General features: G+C 42.8%; 1 protein-coding gene across 1 annotated transcript in view; it reads right to left on the minus strand.

Moving 5' to 3' along the window:
* Window positions 1-13,212, minus strand: part of LOC147451225 (altered inheritance of mitochondria protein 32-like) — a 62,558-nt gene extending 49,346 nt beyond the window's left edge. Inside the window, exons 1-2 of the mRNA XM_086520187.1 lie at window positions 12,131-13,212; window positions 11,965-12,053 (exon numbers count right to left, since the gene is read on the minus strand). Coding sequence (XP_086376313.1) covers window positions 11,965-12,053; window positions 12,131-12,433 — 392 coding nt within the window. The 5' untranslated portion in view covers window positions 12,434-13,212. The remainder of the gene's footprint in view (window positions 1-11,964; window positions 12,054-12,130) is intronic.
* Between the last annotated feature and the right edge of the window lie 13,498 nt (window positions 13,213-26,710).

The following is a 26,710-nucleotide window of genomic DNA, read 5'->3' on the forward strand; positions in this document are numbered from 1 at the left end:
TGACAACTTAGATTTGGCTCATGGTATAGCATATGATGATGTTGCAGCGTCGTCAACTACCTTGTTAACAAGTTACAAGAAGCAACGGGAAACCCTATTTTTTTACAAGCGGAGGTTCAAAGCCAAATTCAAGCCCTTCAAGCTCAAGTTTCCCCAAGTGCCCAAGAAGAGAGAATTCCTGCGAAGCCTCCAAGTGAGAACTCCAAAACAGGAATCTCTTTGAGTAATGAAGAGGAGATACCGGAAGGACCCCCAAGGCAAACTGTTTGAGAAGAAGTGCACCCTGAACTTTCAAGCGAGAGGTATGAAATATGAGAGTGCGCGTGTGCGGAAGCGTGAGGAGAGGAGAGAGAGAGAGAGAGAGAGAGAGAGAGAGAGAGAGAGAGAGAGAGAGAGAACAAACGCTATGCGTGGAAGAGGGGGCGATCAGCCCCCCATGACTACCAGAACAGAAGACCCTGTCCTGTCTATACAACTAGATGTGTGATCTATGACTGAGAAGTGGGTACCCCCCGTGGCCCCATAAATAGGTGCCCAAGGAGAGGTAGGACAAAGGTGGGCGACCGGCCCGGAGGTCTGACAATGCAGAGAAAGTGCATATGCAAAGGGTGGCCAGCCTGGAGGCACACTAGCCGTACATACATGCCCTAGACATGGAAGCAGCAGAGTGGGGTAAGTCTTAACACCCCCTCTCAGCACCAGATACTAAACAAACCAGGTGAAGCCGAAGATATGAAGCAAATGATGAAGATGTCTACTGCAATGTTTGAAGGAGTCTGGCGTGTGACAACCTCCAAGAAATCTCCATGGAAAGATGTCGTCACGAGCAATGTAGAAAATTGTTGTACTCCACCGGATACAGGGTGAAGATACTGCGTGCAGGTCCTGAAAACAACTCCTTTGTCATAAAATAAGTGCCAATAGACCTGCAAGTGTCCTGCCCAATAGGATCTGTGGTGTGTGTAGTCAAACCGTCTAGAGAAAATGAGGAAGCCCAAGAACCTTCATGAGAATGATCGGAAGCCTGTTAATGCACCACCTTGCAACCCAATGTGGCTGCTAAGCTGTGTAAAACTCCAAGAAGGTCAGATGTAGCAATCTGCGCCGTAAACGTCCTCCGTAACAAGGAAAGCCAAACTGAACAGTCTGCATTGTAGAAGCTACCGTAAGCTATGGCAGTCACCATTAGACCGCACGGACCACCACCAGATGGTGTCCTATCAGTACGTAGGGTAATCCAAGATGAGGGGAAAGCCAGACTGTTTGTCTATGCTGTGAAGGGCCTCTGAGAAGAGGTGTGGTCAAACCAAGTTGTCTGCACCATGATCATCTTGTATGAAGAAGGCAAGCTAGACTGAGCAGTCTGTGCTGTGAAGATCCTCCATGTAGAAGAGGAAAGGCCAAACCAATCTGTCCGCGCCGTCTTGCCTGTATCTCCTGCCTCCATTCCTCCAGTGTCAACCAAAATATAATCCGTGCCAACACCACCACCAAACCGCAACTCTGTGTGGCTCTCAATGTAAATGAGCTAGGAGTGGCCTAGGCCCTACTGCCCAAGTCAGGGGATGAGTCTGTTGTAAGGTTATTGAGGGTGAGTGTAAGCAACTCTAAAGGTAGCAATCTAAATGATCAGGAGTTACAAGAGCTACGGCACTACCATCCAAGCCAAGCTCCGGGTGACTCCGGATGTAGTCGCAAGATGCCTGATCTCCCACATCTAATGGGTAAACTCTCCAAGAGAGTCCAAAGCACTGAAGTCCCACTCCAGTCTAGAGATCTAAGCAATAAACGTGTCCAAGAAGAGATCCAAGATCCTCCCTAAGTCTATGTAGATCCTCCTGTGTAAGCAAGTGATCTGAATTGTCGAGGTCAAGTGGTAAGTGTCTGTCCACCCAAGATGGTGGTGTCTTCTCTGGGAATGTCGGAATACCATATGCCATGAGCATGGCCATATCTCATGTGCGCTGTGAAATCCTCTGATGAGTGCATAGGTGTGTCTGTAGCAAACCACAAGTCACCACCCCCTTTGGAGTGCGCACCAGCCGAATGATGGCTGGACTGAATGGATCTCCCAAGGATCGTACGCCCGTAGATGATCAAGCCGATGTCGAAGATACCATGTACTGCAGTAATCACGGAGAGACAGCACGGACCACCACCGGATGGTGTCCTCGCAGGAGGTAACTTCATACTCTGTAAAAAACACAAGCCATGTGGCTGCTGTCCACCCAAAAGGCAACTGCAAGGTGAAGAAAACACTGTTGTCCAGCGATTTTCAGCGTGTTCGTACGCTTCCGGTATGGTCTGGAGCAATGTAGAGGGTCTGGGGAGGGCGGGGAATCAATGTAGCAACCCAACGTGGGCTGAAAGCACAGAAAAGACAGCAGGTGTTTATGGCTGAAAATTGTAGTAGAATCAGAGGAATCTCGCCAGTAAGGCACCGGATGCCGAACCGTGTAGGAGGCAAGATCCAGTGGGCCAATGCTGACGCTGCCCCCCTCTGCTGAAAATGTTGATTTGCACAAAAACGTAAATTTGGCTGAAAAACGCAGGTGGAGCAGAGGGTTTTTCTAGCGAAAAAAGTGCCCAAAAAGGTAGCGCAAGCAGCCAGAACTGGTGATCGCCATGTGTGGAGACAAAAACCCAAGTGAAGGTGGGGTCCTCCACGATAGAAAACTCCATATTCCATCACGTGTCTAGCTTTTGCAAAACGTCAGCAAATCTGCAGAAAACGCTGACTGATTTGATCTTCTTCTTGGGAGGAGAACCTCTATAGGTGAAGCGCCAGAACATGAAGAGCCTGAAGCTCTCATACCATGTGTGAGTGCACGTGTGCGGAAGTGTGAGAGAGGAGAGCAGAGAGAGACAATAGACACAACAAACGCTATGTGTTGAAGAGGGGGCGATCAGTCCCCCCATGACTACCAAAATAGAAGACCCTGTCGATACAATTAGATGTGTGATCTATGACTGAGAAGTGGGTATCTACTATCCCCCCCTCGCCCAATGAATAGGTGCCCAAGGGAGGTAGGGCAAAATCTGGAAAAATCCCCCATGACCCAAATGAAATATAAGATGGGCGGTCGGCCCGAAGTGACAATGCAGAGAAAGTGCATATGCAAAGGGCGGCCAGCCCGAGGCACAGTAGCCGTACATGCATGCCCTAGATGTCACAAAGTGATGACGAGGCTGCCCGCTCTGCAGGAAACCCTAACTCTAACTGCAAAAAATCAAAAACCCTAATTTGTTGAAACCCTAACCCTAAATTGCTGACATGCCGGGCTGACATGTGGCTGTCCGCTCTGCTGTACGGAATCTCCAGGATTCGCGACGCCCTTTGTGGGATTTTGCTGGCAGCTTTTTGGCGATGCTTTTTGCTACGCTTTCGCTGGCTGCTGATTTCTACGCAATTGAGAGAAAGCCTCTTTGCTTTATTAAGCAAGAGAGAGAAAGCCTCTTTGCTTTATTTTTATTAAGCGAGAGAGAGAGAGAGAGAGAGAGAGAGAGAGAGAGAGAGAAGTCTTCTGCTTTATTTTCAGGAAGCTTTTGATTTTCAGCTTTTGGGGGCTCTGCTTTTGGCATCCCATGTAACCTTTAAATTAACAGGCTGGCCTCTCACAACTCCGAGCATCTGGACGTAGAGTCTGAGTGTGAGCGCCTGCCCGCACTCTTGTACTTTGAACTTAGATTAATACAAAAAGAAATATCGAAAGGGGCGCCAGTCTTTGGGGCCAATATCTTTAGGCACGGAACTCTGTCAGGCAAGTGTTGAATCAATTGTGAACTGTGAACTGTTTTGAAGTGGTTATTTGGTGCTGTCGCGGTAGATTCTTGGCTTGGAGTGTCCAAGTCTGTTACAGTGGTATCAGAGCACGGCCGATTTCTCTTCTACGGGAAATCCGATCCCAAAAAAAAATTCGCAGCACCTATGGCTTCAAGCAAAGATCAGTCAACTCCCTATGCATCCGGAGATGCGGGAAGGCATCACAACGAAGATTCCGGTAAGGAGTATGGCCCGCCTCGGCCTACTAAGGCGGAGCGTCGAGAGATGGAGCGTTGTCAATTGATCGGTGAAGCAACAAAGATGATGCTCAATTTTGCGAAGGACCCAAAATTTGCAAAATATATGAGCGAGACATCTTTCCAGGAGGTGCACGCGCAGTGGCAGAAAACCGCACCACCACCCCCAAAACCCGCTCTTAAGAAACCTTCTGCTCACAAGAAATATTCACAGAAGGAATTAGAAGAGGTGGTTGATGCACGAATTGCTCAGCTTTTTGACGCGCAGAACAAAGCTAAAAAGCACGGCAAAAAGTAGAAGAAAGGCACTGACTTCCCGGGCTATTTGGGTCATCAGTCGCGACATTTGAAAAGGAAAAGAAACAGAAGAAGCGTGTTCGATTTGAAGGAGTACCCAGTTCTTCTTCTTCCTCTTCTTCCGACAGTTCTTCTAGCTCATCTCACTCAGGCGAAGAAGACCGAAAAGGCAAACAGCGAAGCAAGAAACAACGCTTCGGAAAGGGCAAGAAAAAGGCAAAGAAGTCTAAATCTCGCCCAATGAGTGACAGTTCTACAGAGGACTCGTCTACAGACAGTTCAGACTCTGATGACCGCAACTTTTATGCAAAGAAGAAGAATTTTTACAAAGCCAACGAGTATGACTTTCTAGAAGATAAAAGCAAGAAAGTCCGAGAGTTTAAAGAAGGTGGACAGTCAATTAAATTTGACACGTTTTCGGGGTGTAGAGATGCTTCAAAGGCTTTGTCTTTTGTACAGCAGTTTGACATCGCTTTCGCGGGAGGACGTTACTCAGAGCACTCTAAGATTTGAAGAGCTGCCTCTTACTTTAAGGGGAATGCTCGAACTTGGTGGTCCACGCTTCGACTGCGCCAGTTAAATGGCTGAAATTCAAGAGGCTTTTTATTTCTTCTTGGTTGACTCGAGAGTATGAACGAATACGAACTGCTTGGAACCATCTTCGGATGACCAAGAAAGATACAGTGGACGCTTATTGCGAGAGATTCTGGAGCTCTTTTCCACCCGCCTCTTCATTTAAGAAGATCTCGTTCAAGGAACAGATTGAGCGGTTTACCTTGGGTCTACCTACAGAGATCCGAGATCTCTGCTTGGAACAGAAGTCAGCTTCTATTCAAGAGTTGATGAGTCATGAGAAAGGGGGTTTTGCCATCCATTCTGGCAGCCTGACTTACCCCACCGATGAGATCATGACACAAAGAGCTGAACAGACTTCGACAAATGAAAGTAAAAAGAGAAGAGCAACTCAGAAAAGAAAGATGCGCGACCCAAGCTTACTCCTCAGGAGAGAGCTCGCTTCATCAGGGAGGGGAAGTGCTTTGGATACGCGGAACCTGGACATATCTCCGCGAAGTGCCCTAAAAAGGCACAGAAATAACAGAACGATAAGGACGACGAAAAGCCTAAAAGTTCGAGCGCAGCTGAGGAACATGGAAGAAAAGGCAAGATGAAACCAGGACTGGTTCCAGATTGCGTGGGTACCGATCCCAGCACGTTGGACGAGAGTACAGAACTTTGCCGAGCTTGGGGCAAAGTGAAAGACCAAGAGACCCTTATCTTCTTTGATGGAGGAGCCAAGGCAAACTTCACTTCACCGGAATTGGCGGCGCGGCTCAAGATCACTCCCAATCGGATGAGACCACTTGCGGAGGCAGTTCTAGCGGCACCCGGCAGGGACGTAGCCATAACACCTGTCATTGGCAAACTTCGGTTGCATTGTCACGTGTATTTGGGGCATGAGGACTTTTACATAATGCCTTTGGAAGGTTGTGATGTTCTCTTGGGAATTCCCTAGTACCACAAGAACAACGCCGTGGTCGACTATCGGGCGAGGAAAGCGACATTGACTACAAAAGGGCAGAACAATTGTACTTGATATTAAACTTAAGGGCGAGTATGTCCCTATTGTATCGGCTTCGGCCATTTCTAAGTTAATGAAATCCAGTCTGTTTGTTTACTCGATCTTTATGAAAGAGTTGAGTGATGAGGATAGGACAAATATGTCTAAACTTGATAAAGAACGCCAAGATTTTCTCCACTCTCATGCCAATTGCTTCTCAGAGGGCCTACCAGGCGAGTTACCACCTGCTCGTCTAAAGATCTTTCCATTGATCTGATTCCTGGAAGCACGCCACCGAACCGGCCACCTTACCGTGTGAGCCGAGCACAGAATGAAGAGATTATGAACCAAGTGAAAGACCTCTTGGAAAAGGGTCTTGTCCAGCCTAGTACTTCACCATATTGCTCTCCAGTGTTGTTGGTTTTGAAGAAAGATGGATCCTGGAGAATGTGCATCGAGTATAGAGCTCTCAACAAAATCACCATCAAGAACAGATTTCCGATTCCTAGGATCGATGATATACTCGACAGATTACAGGGATCCTCGTGTTTTAGCAGGATTGATTTGAAGAGTGAATATCATCATATCAGAATCGCGCCGGGAGATGTCTACAAGACAGCCTTTCGGACGACTTTTGGGTTATTTGAGTTTTTGGTGATGCCTTTTGGATTAACCAATGCTCCTGCGACCTTTAACCAGATGATAGACAGGATTTTTCGAGAGAACACGCTATTTGTTGGCACTTTCTTTGACGATATCATTGTTTTCTCCAAGAATGAGGGAGAACATAGAGATCATCTACTTAAGGTCTTTCAGGCATTACGAGATCACAAGTTAGTTAGTGATTAATGCAAAGAAAAGTGAATTTTTCCTACCAGAGATACACTTTTTGGGACACATTGTCTCAACAGCAGGAGTGCAGATGGATCTGGCCAAGATAGAGACTATCCGTGATTGGCCCGATTTGAAGAATGTCCATGAAGTTAGAAGCTTCTTGGGACTGTCTTCGTACTACAGGCGGTTCATTCGAAAGTTTGCAGAGGTTGCTTCCCCTTTGCATATCTTAACACAGAAAGGAGTCCCTTTCTCGTGAGACCCACAGAGGTGACAGCCTTTCAAACTTTGAAAGAGAAATTGACTACGGGACCACTTTTGACTTTGTCGGACTTGCAGAAGTCATTTGAAGTATATTGTGATGCTTGTGGTCATAGTCTGGGTGCGGTCTTAATGCAAGAAGGCCATGTCATTGCTTACGAGAGTCGATTGTTCTCACGGCCAGAATTGACAGCACAGATTTATGAGAAAGAGCTTTTGGCGGTTATCCATGCTCTTACTCAGTGGCGGCACTACCTACTCGGAGCTGATTTTACTGTCTTGACAGACCATCAGAGTTTGCGCTACTTCTTGTCATAGAAGCAGCTATCAGAAAAGCAGATGCGATGGGCGAACATCTTGTCACAGTTTTACTTCCAGATTGTCCATGTTCAGGGGCAGAAGAATTTGGTGGGAGACGCTTTGTCTCGAAGCCGTTGGTTCTGGCTATTTCCGCGATACATCATAGGAGCTTCGAGGATATGGTCGACCAGTATTCCACAGATCCAGATTTTGCAGACGTTTTCACACGGATACGGGATGGGGAGACGGTAACGGGATATTCCATTCAGGATGGCTACTTGATGAGGAAAACCATGTTGTGCGTTACACAGCCGTTGAGGGAAAAGGTTATGACTGAATGCCACTGTCCACCTTTTACAGGTCACCGCGGCATTGCTACCACCATGAAAGGGGTAGACAGATGTTTCTTTTGGCCGAGACTCAGGAAGGATGTGAAAGATTTTGTGCGCAGTTGCTTGGTATGCCAGAGGTTCAAGTTTGACAGGCATAAAGCACAGGGATTGTTACAACCTTTGCCCATACCCACCGGCCCCTGGGAAAGTATTGCAATGGATTTCATTTTTGACCTCCCGAGAACACAGAGTGGTCATGATGGTATCTGGACTATTATTGACAAATTTAGCAAACAGGCTCATTTCATTCCAGTGAAGAAAACAGTCAAGCCAGATCACTTAGCGAGACTGTTTGTGTCCCAGATTTTCAGATTACATGGCATGCCTGAGACAATTGTCTCTGACAGGGACCCCAGATTTACGAGTTTGTTTTGGAAGGCAATTTGGGAGAACATTGGCATGCGGTTGCACTTCTCGTCATCTTTCCACCCGCAGACTAACGGGCAATCTGAGATTGCCAATTCAGTGGTTTTAGATTTATTGAAGTCTTATATCTTGGATCAGAAGACTCAATGGGAAAAGTATCTACCTTTGGTGGAATTTGCCTACAACAACACGATACACTCTTCGACGGGGAAGGCGCCATTTGAGATTGTTGAAGGTGATGCGAAGGTTCAACCCTTCCTAAGCACAAAAGATAAGATTTTTGAAGTTGATGAGTATACGGCAACTTAGACACGGCTTTTGCCAAGGTCCGCGAGGCTTTGCAAAAATCTCAGGAAAGACAGAAAAAGGCAGCGGATCGCCATCGTCGCGATTTGAAATTGAAGGAGGATGATTGGGTGCTCTTACGTTTGGAGAAGGCACGCCTGAGAAAGAAAAAGGGAAAGGAGAGGCTTTTTCCAAAGCTTAGTATGAGATACTACGGACCTTTCCAGATTTCCAAAAAGATCAATGATGTCTCCTTCCGACTGAAACTGCCTGACACTTGGAGGATTCACAATGCATTTCATGTGAGTCTCTTGAAACCTTTCAAAGGTGATGTGCCTGATGATGGGGAGCCCGATGAGCAACCCAAAGTGGAAGAAAACGAGGAGATCTTTGTTCCTGAACAGATTTTGGCACATAAGGACACAAAGAATAAAGGTAAAGTAAGAATGCGGTTCTTGGTTAAATTCAAGAACTATCCTGCATTGGATGCGAAGTGAATGGAGGAGGAGGACCTAGCAGATACTCCTCAGATTGTGAAACTTTACCTCGAAGCTTTTGGTTTAGCATAGTAAATCATGGTCTAAGATCCGAATGAATGTTGAATGTCATGTGATGTCTTGTGATGTCCTGTGATGTGACTGTCGATTGGTACATGTGCTAGATGTGTGTTCCTAGTACGTAGGTACTAACAGTCAGTGTCTGCTAAGGCAGTTTATGGCTTCTGTCTGTTTTGCAGGCATAATCGAGGGCGATTACAATGCTTTCAAGAGGGGGGTATGTCACAAAGTGATGACGTGGCTGCCCGCTTTGCAAGAAACCCTAACCCTAATTGCAAAAAATCAAAAACCCTAAATTGTTGAAACCCTAACCCTAAATTGCTGACGTAGCGGGTTGACCGCTCTGCCATACGGAATCTCCAGGATTCGCGGCGCACTTTGCGGGATTTTGCTGGCAGCTTTTGGGCGATGCTTTTTGCTACGCTTTTGCTGGTTGCTGATTTCTACACAATTGAGAGAAAGCCTCTTTGCCTTATTAAGCAAGAGAGAGAAAGCCTCTTTGCTTTATTTTTATTAAGCGAGAGAGAGAGAGAGAGAGAGAGAGAGAGAGAGAGAGAGAGAGAGAGAGAGAGAGAGAGAAATCTTCAACTTTATTTTCAGGAAGCTTTTGATTTTCAGCTTTTGGGGGCTCTGCTTTTGGCATCCCATGTAACCTTTAAATTAACGGGCTGGCCTCTCACAACTCAAAGCATCTGGACGCAGAGTCTGAGTGTGAGCGCCTACCCACACTCTTGTACTTTGAACTCAGATTAATACAAAAAGAAATACCAAAAGGGGCGCTAGTCTTTGGGGCCAATATCTGTAGGCACGGAACTCCGCTGGGCCAGTGTTGAATCAATTGTGAATTGTGAATTGTGGACTATTTTAAAGTGGTTATTTGGTGCTGTCGTAGTAGATTCTTGACTTGGAGTGTCCAAGTCTGTTACACTAGACCTATGAAGCAGCAAAGTGGTGTAAGTCTAACATGAAAGTGACACTCCACCTATTGATGTTGCCCCAAGAAGACGGAGATCACAGCAGTCACCTACTCCTCCCAAAATGAAGAGGAAATCATCAAGCACTCCCTCCCATGCTAATTCAAAGAAGGGAGAAAGAAATCCAAGCAAGAGGAAGCGAAGAGAACAATCACCACCTTCGCCTTCTTCCGCCTCGTCATCATCACCATCTTCTGACACGGAGGACAGCCACCTGCCACCCAAGAGAGAGAAGAGAAGGGGTAAACAGAGGAGCTATGCGGCAAGGAAGAGGTCACATAAATTGAAGAAGTTCAAAAAGGGAGGAAAGAACATCAGCATTCTTACCTATGAAGGAACCTTCGGAGTAACTGACAAAGTACTATCTTTATCCAACAATTTGACATGGCTTTTGAAGATGAAGATTTTTCAGAATCTTCAAAGCTCCGACATGTTTCTATGCATTTCCAAAAGACAGGCCATCAATGGTGGGCAAGGCTACATAGTCAAGGTGAAGCTCCAAAGACTTAGAAAGCTTTGAGGATTACTATTACAAAGCAATTCCTTCCAAGTGATGCCAAAGACAAAGTCCTCACAGAATGGCGAACATTGAAGATGGGCCATATGACTCTATCAAAAAGTATGTCAATAAATTTGGGAGTTATATCTCAAAGCCACAATCTACAAAAAGATGGACTCTGCGGATTAAAAATAACAATTTTGTGCTAACCTATATGAGGAGATGAGCGAGTATGTTAACTCACAAAGACCTAAAACTATTACGGAGGTCATACATCATACTATGGTCGCTTCAAGGATTCATTTCCAAAAAGGAACCAAGAAGGGCTCAAAGCCAACGGAAGCAAATGAATCAATTGAGCCAAAGGGGAAGAACAGTATGACAAAATTCTTCCGAGGCTAACAACAACAATAAAGGAAAGGCGAAAAAAAAGGGCCACAAAGGTAAAAATAAACTTTCTCCTAGAGAGGTTGAACGTTATTGTAAAGATAACAAGTGTTTCTGAAGTGTGGAAAGCAAGGTCATGTTTCCCCCGGGGGGGGGGGGGGGGGGGGGGGGGGGCGCATATACTTACAAAACTGCCCAAAAGCATTATAAAAGAAGTGTTTGAAGGGGAAAACCTCAAAGAGTTACTCTTCAAGGATAGATTGATTCAATTTGGGACAGTGATCCAAAAACACAATGTTCGACGAAAGTTATAGCTTTACACTTGGTAAAGGAGTAATTCATGCGACAATAAGAGGCAGCTTAGGCCCACCATGGCCTTATCTTCTACAAAGGCAGAGTATCGTGCTACTTGTAGTGCTACATGTGAGTCTATTTGGTTGAGATGGTGCTATATTCTAATTGGATTCTACACAAAATCCAATATTTCATGCACGGACGAAGCCTGTACGGATAAAACATCATTTTTTTCCAGAGAATATATTGGATGGTACTCTTCGGCTTGTCTCTTGACTCACGTTCTACTTTAGATAATGTTGCTGATAATTTCGTTGAACCTCCTTTGCAGAAGACACTCACCCATCACTCCAGCTCTCTTGAATTGGTTCCATCTCCAAGAGCTAAGAGTGGATTTTAAAGTGTGACCACTCTGTGACGTAGCATTGCCACAATGCAGAAGAGAGAGAAGATGTAGTAGCAACATCAAGGAAGAAGCAAAGCCTAAGAAGAGAGAGAGAACGATATCATCAATTACGTTTAGTTGCAAGAACTATGCACCTCATGCTAAAGCCAACTTGTTAAACATAGTTGCTTTGAGGACTTTCTTGAGTGTTGGTCTTTTATGTATGTAGTGCAAACTTATGAGAACAATGTACAATCTGCAAGTGCCTTTCAATTTTGTAACCATCCAGTCAAAATTATTACAGTAATCTAAACGTGATTGTGCCAAACTCTCTTGTTTGAGGCTCATGTATTGTCTACTTACAAGTGTGCTCAAGTTTGTCTCAGGTGTTCACTTACAACTGCACACATACTTGATTTCAAAGTTTCATTTGGGCTGTGTGTGTGTGTGTGTGTGTGTGTGTGTGTGTGTGTGTGTGTGTGTGTGTTTCATTCATGTACAACCCTAGGAGCATGCATGTATGTTCATGTCTGCATAGCCTCTCTCGTCACTTACTTGAATTTGATCATGCTTGGAAAAACAAGCACATCTCCCTTCAAAGCTTCTATGTCCCCAGCAGACCCTTGGCAAACATTGAACAGTGTCTATACAGATGCAGTCATCAGGGCCATAAGTAATCATGTGAGCGCTCGTACTGATGTTCAGGTGTGAATGGTGGTACCTTTTTGGGCAGGCGGTCTTTGTTGGCTTTGAGAGAGGCTGCAAGGAGGCGAGGAAGGTCGAGAGTGGGCGATGAGGAGGTTTCAATGATGGGCGGCCAGTTGCCAGGATCTCCAAAGCAAAGGAAGACGTGTTGCTGATAAGGACGCACAGTTCCACGGAGGGCATCCTTATACATGTCCGCTCTCACAAAGCCATGGAGACGATTGACCCCTTCATCATCATCGTGCTTGATATCATGGTCTCCACCATCATCACTGCCAAGAGAGCGGATACGCTGCAAGCTCAGCGCCAGGCTCTGCATTTTTCTGATGCCTCGGCAGAGTATGGGTTGCCATGCAGACTTGTTGGGCAGCCTGCTGTGGATCCTTGACGGAGCCAGAGCTGCTAGGCTAGTAGTTAAGAGAAATAAAAATGTTCTGACCTTCCAAATGATTCAGGCGCACCTGGGGCGGAGCTGGAAATCGACGGGGCGCTCCAGGCAGCGGGAGATGAAGAGGCAGAAAAAGAAGGGGAGAGGGGGGGGGGGAGGGACGAGACTGCTGCTACTGCTGTGTGTGTGATGGAGGGAGAGCCCAAGCGCCAAGCTGGAGCCGGGCGTCCGAGAAGACAACAACCAGGAACTGAACAAGTAGCCTAGCCGGGGGAGGTTATGATGCAACGGGAGCTGACACAGAGATTCGTGAGCCTCTCTCTTCGTCGACTCGCGGCTTGCAAGTTGCCTGCTACGAATTACCTGCTCATCTCAACATCCCCATCATCCCGCCACGCTTATGTCAAATCGGATCGGCAGCTCCTTGAACAAGCCTCTCTCTCTCTCTCTCTCTCTCTCTCTCACACAGCAATTGGAGCTGTCAAATTGGATTGGCAGCTCCTTGAACAACCTTCCAAGTCTCTCTCTCTCTCTCTCTCTCTCTCTCCAATTTGACAGCTCCTTGAACAACCTTCCAAGTCTCTCTCTCTCTCTCTCTCTCTCTCTCTCTCTCTCCAAGCTTGCCTCAGGCATGGAACGACGAGTTGTTGGTGCAAGGGATCATCTATAGATGACAAGCAAACGTTTGTCTTGAATGGCAACCAACAGAGGACCTTACCTTGTCATTGCAGCAGTATTTCTGTGAGTTAAAGAAAATATTGCGCCTTAAAATTTGGCCAAACCAGTTTTAAAATGTGAAAAAAATAGCCAAATCTTCTATAATTTCTTCTTTAGCATGTGACTATTTGAATAATGATTTTGCCCAAGCAGGATACTAAGGGATTGCTGAAAAGGTTGTCTTGGAGCTTCAATTGCTTGCAACTCGAACATCGTACACACGCATGAAGGAGAGACATCTCTAGCTTTACACAAAGGACAATGATATAGCACAAAAACAATTTAGCTTTTAATTCATTTTTGTACATCGTAGTGAGAATGAGAATGAGGTATCATTCTAGTGTTTTGTACATAACAAAGTCAAGAACAACTTTTTTTGAAGTGAAAAAAGCCAGGTTTAACATTGATGAACAACATCTTTGCCAAAAAGATTATAAGTAAAGATAGAGTGCTCACTTGCATCCATTACAATACAACAGAATTTTTAGCTTTGAATACGTATTACAGGTGTGAACAAACTTATCGATTGTTATCCATGTTCTACTTAAAACTTTTTAAACTTATACCTACCATTCATGTAGTGTTAAATATTAGCAAGTTCCATTCTTAGAACAGTAAGCCACATATGAAAGTAACATATGTGTGTGTATGTGTGCCCGTCCTAACCTAGGCACCATCCTCAATGAGTCGGCAGTATGTCCATTGAGTATGTATAGTAGTTTATGAAAATAGAATAGTCAAGTATGAAGCCAAGAAGCTATATCATATCAGAAAATCCATGAGTCTCATCGGAGCTATAAGTGACAATGTTAACAGAGCGGATTCTATTCTAGTTGAAGTTTTAAAAGGCTTTGTTAGCTAGTAGAGAATAGTATGGATGCTCATAGTCAATCGAGAAGTTTTTCATGCTTTAACCAGTTTCTATGGATAGTTCTCAAACGAACCGTTCATCCAAGAGTAGTTCGTTTATAGGTAAAATATTCTTGAAATCATAAGAATCAAAATACATACACAAGGGTAAGTAATTTTGGATTAACCTGCAACTTAAAACCAGCAAGAGTCAAAGACTACAATAGCTGAGTAAGAATTCGATCCATAGACAAGGAAAGACTACCTAACACCTGTCAACCTAACAAGAAATTATAGACAATGGGTCCATCAAAGCCTATATAAACAAAAATCTCCAAAGCTAATGTCCTAGCTTTCTAGGAAAACTTTGTGGTTAAGACGCGTGTATTGTTGTTTTTAGAATTATTTTTATACACAAAAGAACGTAACAGTTCAAAAGACAGTTGGCTTTAAACAAAGGACAATTATTAGCACAAAAATGACTCACTCTTTGATTCATTTTTGTATATCATGGTGAGAATGAGGTATCATTTTAGTGTTTTGTACATAAGATAGTCAAGAACAACTTATTATGAAGTGAAAGAGACCAAGTTTGACAGTGATGGACAACAGCTTAGCCAAAAAGATCTTAAGTAATAGACTCCCCACCTGCGTCCATATAAACAAGACAACAAATTCGTTAATTTTGAATACGCATTACAGGTGTTGTTATAAGCTCCAGAGTAGTCAAGTCGAGCTTAGAGTCAGTTAAAGAAGAAAAATATTCTACATCGAGCAAATCAATCACACATTCTCAAGATTGTAACTAGCATTGATCATTCAAAGTCATAATAAGGTTTAAAAAAACCACAACATACCTTGTCATAAAATCTAATATCTAACCAACCCAAATGATTTTCTCATATTAAACTGATCAATTAATGTGGGAGAATAAAAGGGAACAAGGGTTAGAATATAGATATGTGCTTATGGATCTGTTTCAACACGGGGCCAAGGTTAAAGGGATCCAAATGAGAGATGGTTTATTAAATAGCAATGCTACCTAATGGAGCTTAAATACCTTAGGGTTAGCTTCATTAAAGACCTCCAAAAGTTAGTGTTAAAAAGTCATTTAATCTTAGGCAAACTAGGGTTGACCTTGAGGTGGGAACCCTACCCAAGAATGAGGTGCTTGTCATCTTGCTAACTAAAGTGCTTAAAGTGTGTGGGAACCTTGCCCAAAGCTTGAGGTGATTTTTTATGCTTAAAATGACTAAGGTTCTTGAAGTGTTCAATTCAAAGATCAACTCTCAAGAGGCAAAAACTGTTTCCATGCTTGATTGACTCAGTGCTTGAAGTATTCAATTCAAACCAAATGACTTAAGAAGCATAAAAGACACATGGCAAAATTCTCCACATGTGGCCATCATGATGTGCTTGAATCCTATTGGATAGGCTTTAAAGGGGTCCAATGAGAATTTAAATGCATGAAAATAAATAATTAAGTTCTTTCTCTCAAAGAGGAAAAAGAAGACACATGTCCCAAATGATATAATTAAATATTACTAGAGAGAGAGAGAGAGGTGTGGACCAAGCATGAGAGGGGGGTATACTCTCCCACACACACACACACACACACACATTCTCTCATTGTGTGGAGTGCAAAGGCAAGAGCTCCATCTCCTTCTTCAAGCTTGTTGAGAAGTGGAGAACCTACACCAACACTCTTGGCTATGGAATGCAAATCCAACCAAGAGCCATGCTTGAATGCTTAAGCTTGTCATTTTCTTCATCTTCATTGCTATTATGCTATGCTAAGCAAAAATATTGATGATAAGTGAGGAACTATTTCTTTCTCCTATGGATGATTCTTCTTCCTCTTCCCCACCCTCATTCCCCGCTAGCTCTCTCCACCTTCGAAGGTGTTTGAGGCCTTGGGATTGAGGCTTGGGATAGTTAATGCTTTTTGCAAAGTTTATGTTATGCTTGTGATGCATGAAGCTTTCATCTTCATTGCATCACCTAGGTCACAAGGAACACAAAGATTGTATTGTATCAAGTCTCTCTTGATGGGAGAATCTATAATACAAACGCATTTTGGAGGGGGGACCGGCTCCAAGTAAATCCGGTCCCCAACTATTGTCATGTTCTCTAATACTCTCTCTCTTGCAAAATTATTGTTCATACCAAGTTAATTAAGTACTATGTTTATGTTGCTACCATCAATTAAGTTCACCCTCTATGTTTTCAAAGTAATCTCACAAACGTGCTCACTCTAATTCTCTTAATTCCGCTATTCTCAAAGTTCATAGGCCATTTTCATTACATACCCCAAAAAGAAAGAGATCAATTTTCAATTTATGAGACCAAAAACAATAAATGTACCCAAGCCTAAACATGCATCAAGTACTTAGAGAAGGCTGTGCAACAAACTCATTAGGCTTTTGTTTAAAGCCATGTGATTTTTAATATAGAAAACCAATTTTGAGAATGCAGCGCCATTCCATTTTTGACTAATTATGCAAGTGATGCAGTCAGTTATCAATAAGCCCAATAAATCAACAATTTAACCAGTACACACACTGCAGCTTGAAAGCCCCATTAGCAACAAAGAGGCCAATAAATTTTTTTAATTATGAAATTAATAATGGCATACCATCATTAATGTAAAAGAGAAAACCCAGTGAGTAAAAAAATCTGTGATGAGGTATTCTTTTCTACAAGTACCATAGCAGCTAGCTTTTGCCACGGCAAGATGCACAACTTCTCTCACATTCACTCTCCCAAAATCAGTATTGCAAGGCTATGAGAGGGAAAAAAAGTCCCTCACCAATTATATAGTAGCAACCAATAAGTGGAATCTAGTTGGGTGCCACCCATCCAACACCATTGAATTTCACACAGTATCCTGCAGGTTTGCCTACGTATCCATGAGCAGGGATGGGTATACACGGTGTGAATCCTTATAGAGTACCTATATTAAGATAAGTATTAAATGATAAGTAGTAGACTCAGAGGAGCAAAACCAGCTTGACATCGATTCAGTGCAGGGGGGAGGGAGAAAATAATAACAAAGAACAAGGGCCGGTAAAATACTGGGTTGATACCTATCATAAATGAGGTAGGTCTTTTGAGGGAGTTCCCACCATAAGGACCAAAAGTAAGCTCAAAAATTACAAAGGTTAGTTCTCTCTAACTATAGTGGGTATTTTCAGGGGAGAACCATGAGGTAAACCTGCTCCCACTTCATGCTATCTTCAATCTCAATAGCCTCTTGATAGTAGGTGGGCTCTCCGCAGTCAATGACCAATAGATAATCTAATCCTGGCTGAAATCACTTAGGGACATGAGATACACATGTAGATCTCCTTACTGCCTCCACTAACTATGGACTTTGCTCTCTCAGGAGCATCACTAGCTCTCTCTCGCATATTACTAGTGATAGGTACATCACTAATAGACTAATCTGTTTGCATAACAAGACTTGAGACTACATCCTTGAACTCAACCTCTTTCATAGGCTGTCCATGCATCTTTGATTTGTTAAAGATCACTTTTGAGCTATAAATAATTTGCCAAGATTTTGGGTGCCAGAGATGATAACCCATCTCTCTATCTGCATCATAGCCAATGAAGATGCATTTGTGTGACTTGGGGTCCAACTTCTTTCTAATCTCCTTAGGCCCATGTGAGAATGCCTCACACACAAAGACACATAATTTGTCATAATTAGGATTCTTGCATGTCCACATCTTCCTGCAAAATCTTGTAGTTCAACGGTGTACTAGACGACCTATTGAGTATATGCACCACTATCATAACAGTTTCTCCCTAAAAATCTTGAGGTAAAGTTGCCATAGATAGCACGGAAGTGACCCTCCCCTGAATAGTTATATTCATGCGCTCAACAACTTAATTCTGAGCAGGTGTGTACGACATAGTAAACTATAGTCGAATTTCTCTTTTGCTACAAAAGTCCTTAAACTCAATGGAGACGTACTCTCCCCCATTATTAGTGTGCAAAAACTTCAGCTTGTTGCTTGACTAGTTTTCAACCATAGCTAGGAGCTTTTGGAAGAGATTAAAGACTTTGTCTTTCCTCTTCAAGAGGTAGACCCACACCTTTTGACTAGAGTCATCTATGAAAGTCAGGAAGTATCATGACCCCTAGAGACTTATGTGGCATAGGCTCGCATAGATCGTTATGAACCAAATCTAGAGGATTTTCTAACTTGCTATCCAATGGTGAAGTGGTAAGTCTAGTATGTTTCTCGTATATGCAATGCTCGCACGAACTAAAATCAAAACACTGGAATTGCTTCATTTCGTTTTGACTCATATGACCAAGCCGACTATGCCACAACTCAGTAGAAGGCAGCTCGCTGGCTACACAAATAGAGTTCTCTTTTATAGATGAGACATGCAAAGAATATAATGAGCCAGAGTTTTGTCTTTGAGCATGACCAAGTTATCTTTTTTGATAATCCAGGAACCATTGCTAAACATGGTAGTGTATCCAAAATCATCAAGCTCTCCTGCTAAAACCAAGCTCTTGGGTAGCTTTGGTACATGCCTACCACCTCGCAGCATGAACTCGGTACCATTACACATACACAAATAGCTTAACTTTGAACCATGTGTGGAAGACCACTCCATATGATGAGCAACATGAAAGCCGACACCTGAGTCAGTGATCCAATTCCCTACAAAGCATTCGTCAAGAGCTAACAACATCTCTAGACTTAAATAAGAAGTGAAGACTAGTACATATGACGGTTATGGCACGTCAGAAACAACATCAACATGTGGAGACTCAACAACATTGAGCTCCTCTATCCTCACACTTCTTTTAGGAGGTGCAAGACTTACGACAATGGCTTTACCCTTTTCTCTTTGCAACAAATGACAATCTTTTTTCATGTGTCTTTTCTCGTGACAATGGTAGCATTCAATTTTCCTTGTGTCATATCCATGGCTCTTGCTACGTGCATTCTTGCAATCCAGATAACAACAATGACTACGACTACAACCTCGTTGCCGTTGATGGTTTTTCTCGCTACTTCCACTAGCCACATACACATCTCCATGCCCTTTAGTGTCAAGAGTTAGCAAAACACTAGTAGCATCATTGAAAACAAGCTTGTCCTTAGGGGCATAATTACAAATGGCAATGTTAAATGTATCCAATGATGCAGACAAAGAGCATAGCAAGAAAACGGTTGTCATTTCATCATCGAAATTAAGCGCCTTCGATGTAAGTTGCGTAAACAAGCTATTGAACTCATTTATGTCTGAACTGACACTACTACCTTCTTTCATATTCAAATGTATGAGTTTTTTAATAAGAAAAGCTTTGTTCGAGGCACTCTTGCCATTCCAAGCTGAGCATAATGACTCCCATAATTCTTTTTCAATAGTTTTGTCCATAATCATAAAGAAAATGGACTCACCAAGGTGTAGGTAAATGGTCGCCACAACATGAGCATCCAGCTCCTCCCACTGATCATTAGTGTAAACATCCTCTTTACGATCTTTCAATGGCGTTGCAAGGTCCTTACTGACCAAGACATCAAGCATACATTGCTTCCATATCGTGAAGTTTGTGCCATCAACTGCGTGATATAATACTCTTCTTTCTCAGAAGTTCTAGCCATGGCTGACAAGAGCAAATGTAAGAGAGTGATACTTAAGAGTTTATGACAAAAAATTTGCGGAAATTTTGGCAAAGTCTCCTTTGCACAAAGATAGAAATCTCAATTGAAAACTTAGCAAAATCACTACAAGGTCAATGCAAAAAAGTGCTATAGGAAAACTAGAGGAGTCATGGGAAAAATCCGGCAGATTCACCTCTGTATACAGATGAAAATCTCAAGCAAAGTACAATACAAAATCAATGCATACAATATTGGGTGTTCTCTGGGCATAAAATCGCATATACTACTCAAAGAAATTGTTGAGCGATTGCCAACTTGGCGTCAAAGGACCTATACCCATCTATACATATCCTATGGTGAGGCCACGAATGGAGATCTCTAGCAATCTAACCCATCCCTCAGTGCTTGGCTTCAAAAAACCTCATGCAACGACCTTCACCAAAGGCTATGCAAACACGACTAGCCACAGTCTCAGAAAGGGCTATTCTGTATCGACTCTCAGAAACGCTCAGGACTACCAAAACAAGCCAAAATTGGATGCACAATGTCGTATAACAGTGTCTGCAACACAATGTGCATTCAAAACATTAAACTATTATTGCAAACCCACAAGATACATGTTGAAACATCCGCTAATGAGTATGCAAGCAAAAGCACAAAACCAATTGTGTACAGGAAGTAAAATGTTGTCAATAGAGAACAAGCACTCTCAAGTGCTAGTCACACATAAACCATATGCATTCAAAACTCCCCCTCGAATTATAATGACTATCACAACCAAAGATGCTCACATATCTGCTGAGTCCAAGGAACCTATGACTGTCCTTGTGTGTGTAAAACTATATTTGAGAGTTGTCTCTGAGACGCAGTCAACGGCTATGCATAAGCAATACCACAAAGAACATACATCATGGGAATCAAAATTCGCTCTCAGATACGCATAGAATTGTTGTGTACGCTTTGCCGTACGTGTCAAAGGTTGGGAACTTGCCTGTGCACTGTGTGCGAGCCTCGAAAGACTGCAAACACAAAGCTAGAGAATCCTAGCAAGCTCAAAGAACAATGGTGTGTCACTCACCTCTCATTGCTGCCATCGTGAAGGATCTTGTGCTGCAAAGAAGAAGGAGCTGCCATCAATGCCGCGCTCTACCGCCTCGCCGCCGCTGATGTCACCGCAATGCTCGACCACACACACACACACTCTCTCACTCTCTCTCTCTCTCTCTCTCTCTCTCTCTAGCATACACACACATAGAAAGAGAAGGTGACAGAGATGGAGCAAGAGCACTTCTTAGCTTACACCTCAGAGAATGAGAATTTATAGGTCAAATGGACCTTTTATTAGAGTTTGGTCCGTTCACACATGGGCGCCCACAGTGGCCGATCGTTGCACAACTACTGTAAAAATAAGGTAAGTGGTGCGTCTCTCATCGACGATCACCTACACATTATTGGACCGACAAGCCCTGTCCATGACTCTACCAAAAAAATAATACGGTGTCCGTCATAGGTGATAGGGTGTCCGTGAGGGTTAACATGCCCCCCTTCCTTATGTAGATTCCGTCCTCGAAAGCTAGTGAGTTGAAGCTCATTCGTCGATGTGGAAGAGGATTTGAGATGAATGTCCTTAGTCTTCTTCAGTCACTGCAAAATCAAACAAAATTGGCATAGTAATCGCATTCTCATATACAATTAAAAAGCATATGCAATTGTAGGCAAACAAATTGATTGGTAACAAAATTTTAAACAATTTGTTAGCAATAAACATTAAATTGTAATATAATCAAAAGCATAAACAGTTGTAAGATAAAAAACTAAACAAGTCTGGGGTCACTAATTTAACGGTCGAAAGGCACTAGAGGTCAACTATTAATACCATAGGCAAGCTTTTCAATTTTCTATGGTCAATTAAGTTGTTTAATCGCGAGAGCCAAGTATTTCATGTCCGAGGGCTGACTAGAGGTTATACCTAGAAGGCCTTGTAGTTAAGCTACAATAAAAAGAATTGCTCATGAAATCATCGCCTGACTGATTTCCTTTTCTTTGACCCCCCAAAGTCTTTTCACAATGATTCAATTTTGATGTGTGTGCTTATTTTGTATGCCTTGGATTTTTTGCTTTTCAAGGAAAAGCGCCCATACTGGGAACCTCTAGGGCTCTAGTACCATAGGCGATACATGTGAGTGAAGTACCAAATCAAGCTGAGATTTCTCTTCCAGCTTAAGATTTTACATTGTGGCACTTTGATTTTTTTGTTTGTTTGTTTTCAGCATTCTAATTTTGGAATTTTGTGGGGTCATATAACACTGTTACCCTCCCCAAGCTCATCACACTAGTAAACTCCCTTTACAATACTTAAGCTAAAGGTCATAGGACTAAGCCCACTAGAAAGCCTTAGTACATTGCACACAATGATGCTTAAATCGGATTAAGAACGTAAAGTAAGCATTGATTATTACGAAGGCATTCCCCATGGTATTGAGAGAAAATCTCTAACTCCTAACTTGGTCAAACTAGCTTAGTCAGACTGCTTGATTCTAAAACCTAGACAAGGGATTATGACATAAAATTATATAGAATCTAATGCTTAATTTAGGCAAATGTGTGGAACATTTTGCTACCAATCACAATTAAAGCAGACAAACATGGATTACCAAAAAAGACAAGGGGCAATGCTAATGGATAAGAAACACCTGTTTGTGTTGATAATCATGCTTGATTCAAAGAGTGAACGAGAGAAAGACTCCATAAATTTCAAAGTCCTAACATCTTGTACACACTAGAAAACACAAAGAATACCTCTAGGAGGCAAATCAGTGGGAAGAGGCACCAACCCTTATTGAACACAATCAAACAACATAAGGAACCCTAACCTAATTATTTGCACTCCCCCGAAAGAGTCAAGGGAATAGGATATTGTAGAGATTTTGGGGGGAACCCTAAGGCTAAACCCCTATCCTCGTCATCATCAAGAAAAACGAAGTCATCATCCGTGAGACCATATGTGCCATCCGTGTAACCATGTAACTCTTCCTCATCATTAGAAGCACAAATGTTCACTAAGAACATCACTAGACGCCTATAGTCATCTTGGTCAAGAGGGTAGTCTTGTGCAATTGAGGTGACATCCTCTACTAATAACTATGGATCAGTTTTGGTAAAGAGACGTATCAACCATTCTAATTCCACAAAATTCCTCTCACACCGCTAGCATATCTACCAAATCCCATTCACATGCAAGCATTGGGTAGACTATGTGAAACACTTGTGCAAAGTAAAGAGCGTACCTCTCACTCAAGGTAGGAGTGGATGACTCTATCATACTAGTCATATCTGTACACACAGATAGATGATGGTTAGAGTGCAAATATTATAAGGGTCATGTCAAAAGGTCGTGTCCTTGTGCATAATACATTTTTATGTTTTTGTGTTAAGTTTAGAACTCGTAGGTTTCCTTATTTTTGTTTGGTGGCTCTTGCTCTTTTAGTAAGCTTTATATACACATTCCCTAAGATTAGAGATTGAGAGATTAGGGAGGAACGTTAAGAGGGGAGTGAGTGAATGATGACTGTCAACAAACACTCCCTCTTTCCTTTGGTAGATCATACCTTTTCGAATGATGTCATCGCCTTTTGAAACCAATTGTTCCAAGTTTTTATGGGTGAAGGCTTTAATCGATAGTTTTTGGCCACCCTATGCGTTTCATTTAGTTGCAAGGGTGGTAAGGTACTCTCCCATGATTTTATTTGCAACGTTGTTGTAGGTGGTGAACTTACAATGGGAAGTCAAAATCTTCCTTGTTTGTATGGATATGTACAATGGTAGGTGGAGGTTGTGTCGAAGCTTCTATTTCCGTGGGAGCTACATGAAGAGCAAGAAGCTTCTTTGACTTCTATGTTCCTGAGCTAGGTGGAACAAATCGTTCTTTCTTCGGTACCCAAACTAGCTCTGGAGCTACATGAATAGCTATTTCTGTGGGAGCTACATGAAGAGCAAGAAGCTTCTTTGACTTCTATGTTCCTGAGCTAGGTGGAACAAATCGTTCTTTCTTCGGTACCCAAACTAGCTCTGGAGTGGGTGTGTAGCATTCTGTGATTTTTTCTTTTTCGCAATCGTCAATTCGTTTTGGAGCTATAGGATTGGGCTCACATGGATCAGGTGACAGGTAAAAGGACAATTTACGTTTTGGCACCCAGATTTGATCATTACCTTGATAGTAGCCTTGGGCTTCTAATAGAATTTTAGAAATCGAATGCAACGTTTCTTTACATTTCTTGGGATGAGTGGGACATCTCTTACCAGGCTCCTGTCTTTTAGCACTAGCTATGGTCGCTAAAGAAGCTTTAGGGACCCACTTGTATGTTTTCTTTGTTATATTAGGATGGGTTTTGTTTGTCTCAAGCTTTATTTTAACTACAGCAGTTGAAGCTCTAGAGAGTTGGGCTATGAGTGGTGTGGCTAAGAGTTGGTTTCTACGTTGTGACACCCCCATCCCCCAATCTATAGTGCATTTAGTGTCTATCATCCATGTACGCCCTAGGTTTATATTACCCTAAAGGTTACCATCCCAACCTTCTTGTGAAGCTACGTGCAGACTAGAAATTACAAACTCCCATGGCATAACTGCTTCTTGGCCATATACCAGTTTGAATGGTGTACAATTAATAGCCACTTTGTAAGAAGCACGATAAGCCCATAGGATTGAAGTCAGCTTCAAATCCCAATCTGTGTAATGAGCTTCCACCGTTTGGGTCAAGATAGAGATTAAGGTCTTGTTGGTACTCTCAGCTTGGCCATTTGCTTGTGGATAATAAGGTGTGGACTTATGGTGAGCTATCATGAAGTCGGTAGTGAGTTCTTTTATCACTCCATTTATAAAATAAGTGTCATTGTCACTCACAATCTCAAAGGGACAACCAAATATTATAATAATGTTCTCAAAGAGAAACTTGGCAGTTGACCTTGCATCAGCCTTATGTGTCACCCTGGCTTCCGCCCACTTTGTCACATAGTCAGTGGCAACGATAATATATCAAGATTAAGTGCTATGAGCTACCGGACTAATTGGGCCTACAAAGTCCAAACCCCATTTTTCAAATGGTTGAGTCACTTTAACAGGATGTAAGGGCATCTTATCCTTTCGTTGTGTGATTTTGTAACGTTGGCATTCATCACATCCTTTTGCAAAAAGTGATGCATCTTTGAATAAGGTAGGCCACTGATGCATGGTTTTTAGGACCCCTTCTGAAGATGCAATAAAGGCACAGTCAGTTCTTGGGGAGATGAGGATACTCTAGTCCAAGGGATCTCGAAAGAGAAGAAAAATCTACTTCACAAGCACCAAAGAGTAAAAAGTGCCATGGACAGAAGATACGTGGGAACGAGCTCTTATGCATGCCTACAACCTATATCTTACAGAATAGCCCATTCTAGGTGTGAATTTCTAGTGAAATTTACACGAGGATGTTCGTGTGGACTCACAACACAGCATACTCCGTTTTCACTTTTTTACCGACAGTAAATATTTTTTACCTACAGTAAATATTTTTCACCTACATGGTAAATACAAATCACCTTTTACCTACAGTAACTTTTTTTACCCATGGTAAATATTTTTTAATGCACCATAAGTATTTAGTAGGTAACAGTTCACTGTTACTAGAAGCAGTGATTGGGCATCAACAATGCAGTTACAGGAGGAGAAAAAGGGAAAATCTTATGGTAAAGGTGAGTCAACAGGGATAAAGACTTTTGGGTTGAAAAGAGACATGCTGATTTTTTCAAAGAACACATGTCAAAAGAAGCCATGGTTGAGGATTTTTTGAGAATTTGATATTCAGGAGGACCCAGCAGGTCCCCCCCTGACATGTGCAGAACCTCCAGTTTCAACAGCCACCTACCTGCTCTTAAATGCTGGTCAAGGCCTTATCCCCATGTGTCACAATCAGAAAAATCAGCATTTATCCTCCCCTCTCACATCACTCTAGAGAATATCTTGATGGTGACATATCAGGTGACCTCAATCTGTTGACCACCCTAAGCAAAAAGTAACCCCAATCAGCGGATTTAAGCATGTTTATCCCTAATCCTAAACCCTCTCAGAAACCTATATAAGGAGGCCTTCTCTCACTCAAAACCAACACTTCACTCACTTCACCAAGCAACGAAGCTATGACAACATTGCTCACAACGAGGAGCTATGGATGGAGCTCTACTCTCTCTCCCTCTCTCTCTCTCTCTCCCTCTAGTATGCTACATTACTCGCCCTAAAACCTAAATAAGGAGTCTTCTCTCATGCTCCATGGCCACCATCCTCGCCATCATTCTCTAAGGTATTGATGTGTTGCTAGTAGGATCATACCTACTTGCTGGGTTGATTGTTTTTGACAAGGGATTATGCCATCCTTGGCTTGCTTCTCTATATCCTTGTTATGTATGATCAGATGCCGTTGTATTGTTAAGCTGATGTCTTATGTATATATATATGCTACATAAGGTCCCTAAGCTTCGTTTCTATGTGTTTTTCCATATGTTTTGATGCCATCATAATGCCAGAAGTCTCACTTGCCTATGTGCACTATGTGTGAGGTCCCTAAACCTCTTAATCTAGGGTGGTGCCCCCTTTGTTTTGTTCTTTGCTTGTTTGCATGAGGCGTGGTTTGTGGAGCGTGCACGAGTACATAGGCCACCTGATTGCACTGCTCTTTTTCCCGCTATCATTTTGGTGCCCCCACTGAGGAGGGCTACACAGACCTTCAGTCCACAAGCAATGAAGATGTGCAATCTACAACATGGACGAATGGCGTGAGGAGTTTGCAAATTGGAGAACAGAAGAGGAGGAGGCTTTAGAGGCCTTAAAAGCTTTCATCGAGGTCTTGTTACCAGGTTGCAGTGTCATTGAAATTCAAGAAGTAATTTCTTCTACATGCCTTGTTCATGATCGTCGCCAACGAAGGAGAGTGAGAAGAAGAGCTTGATATACCTCTCCTCTCAACCTATGAGTGCTCCA

This window comes from Adiantum capillus-veneris, chromosome 9 (assembly GCF_014529385.1).
Source record: "Adiantum capillus-veneris isolate H3 chromosome 9, ASM1452938v2, whole genome shotgun sequence".
Taxonomy (NCBI): domain Eukaryota; kingdom Viridiplantae; phylum Streptophyta; class Polypodiopsida; order Polypodiales; family Pteridaceae; genus Adiantum; species Adiantum capillus-veneris.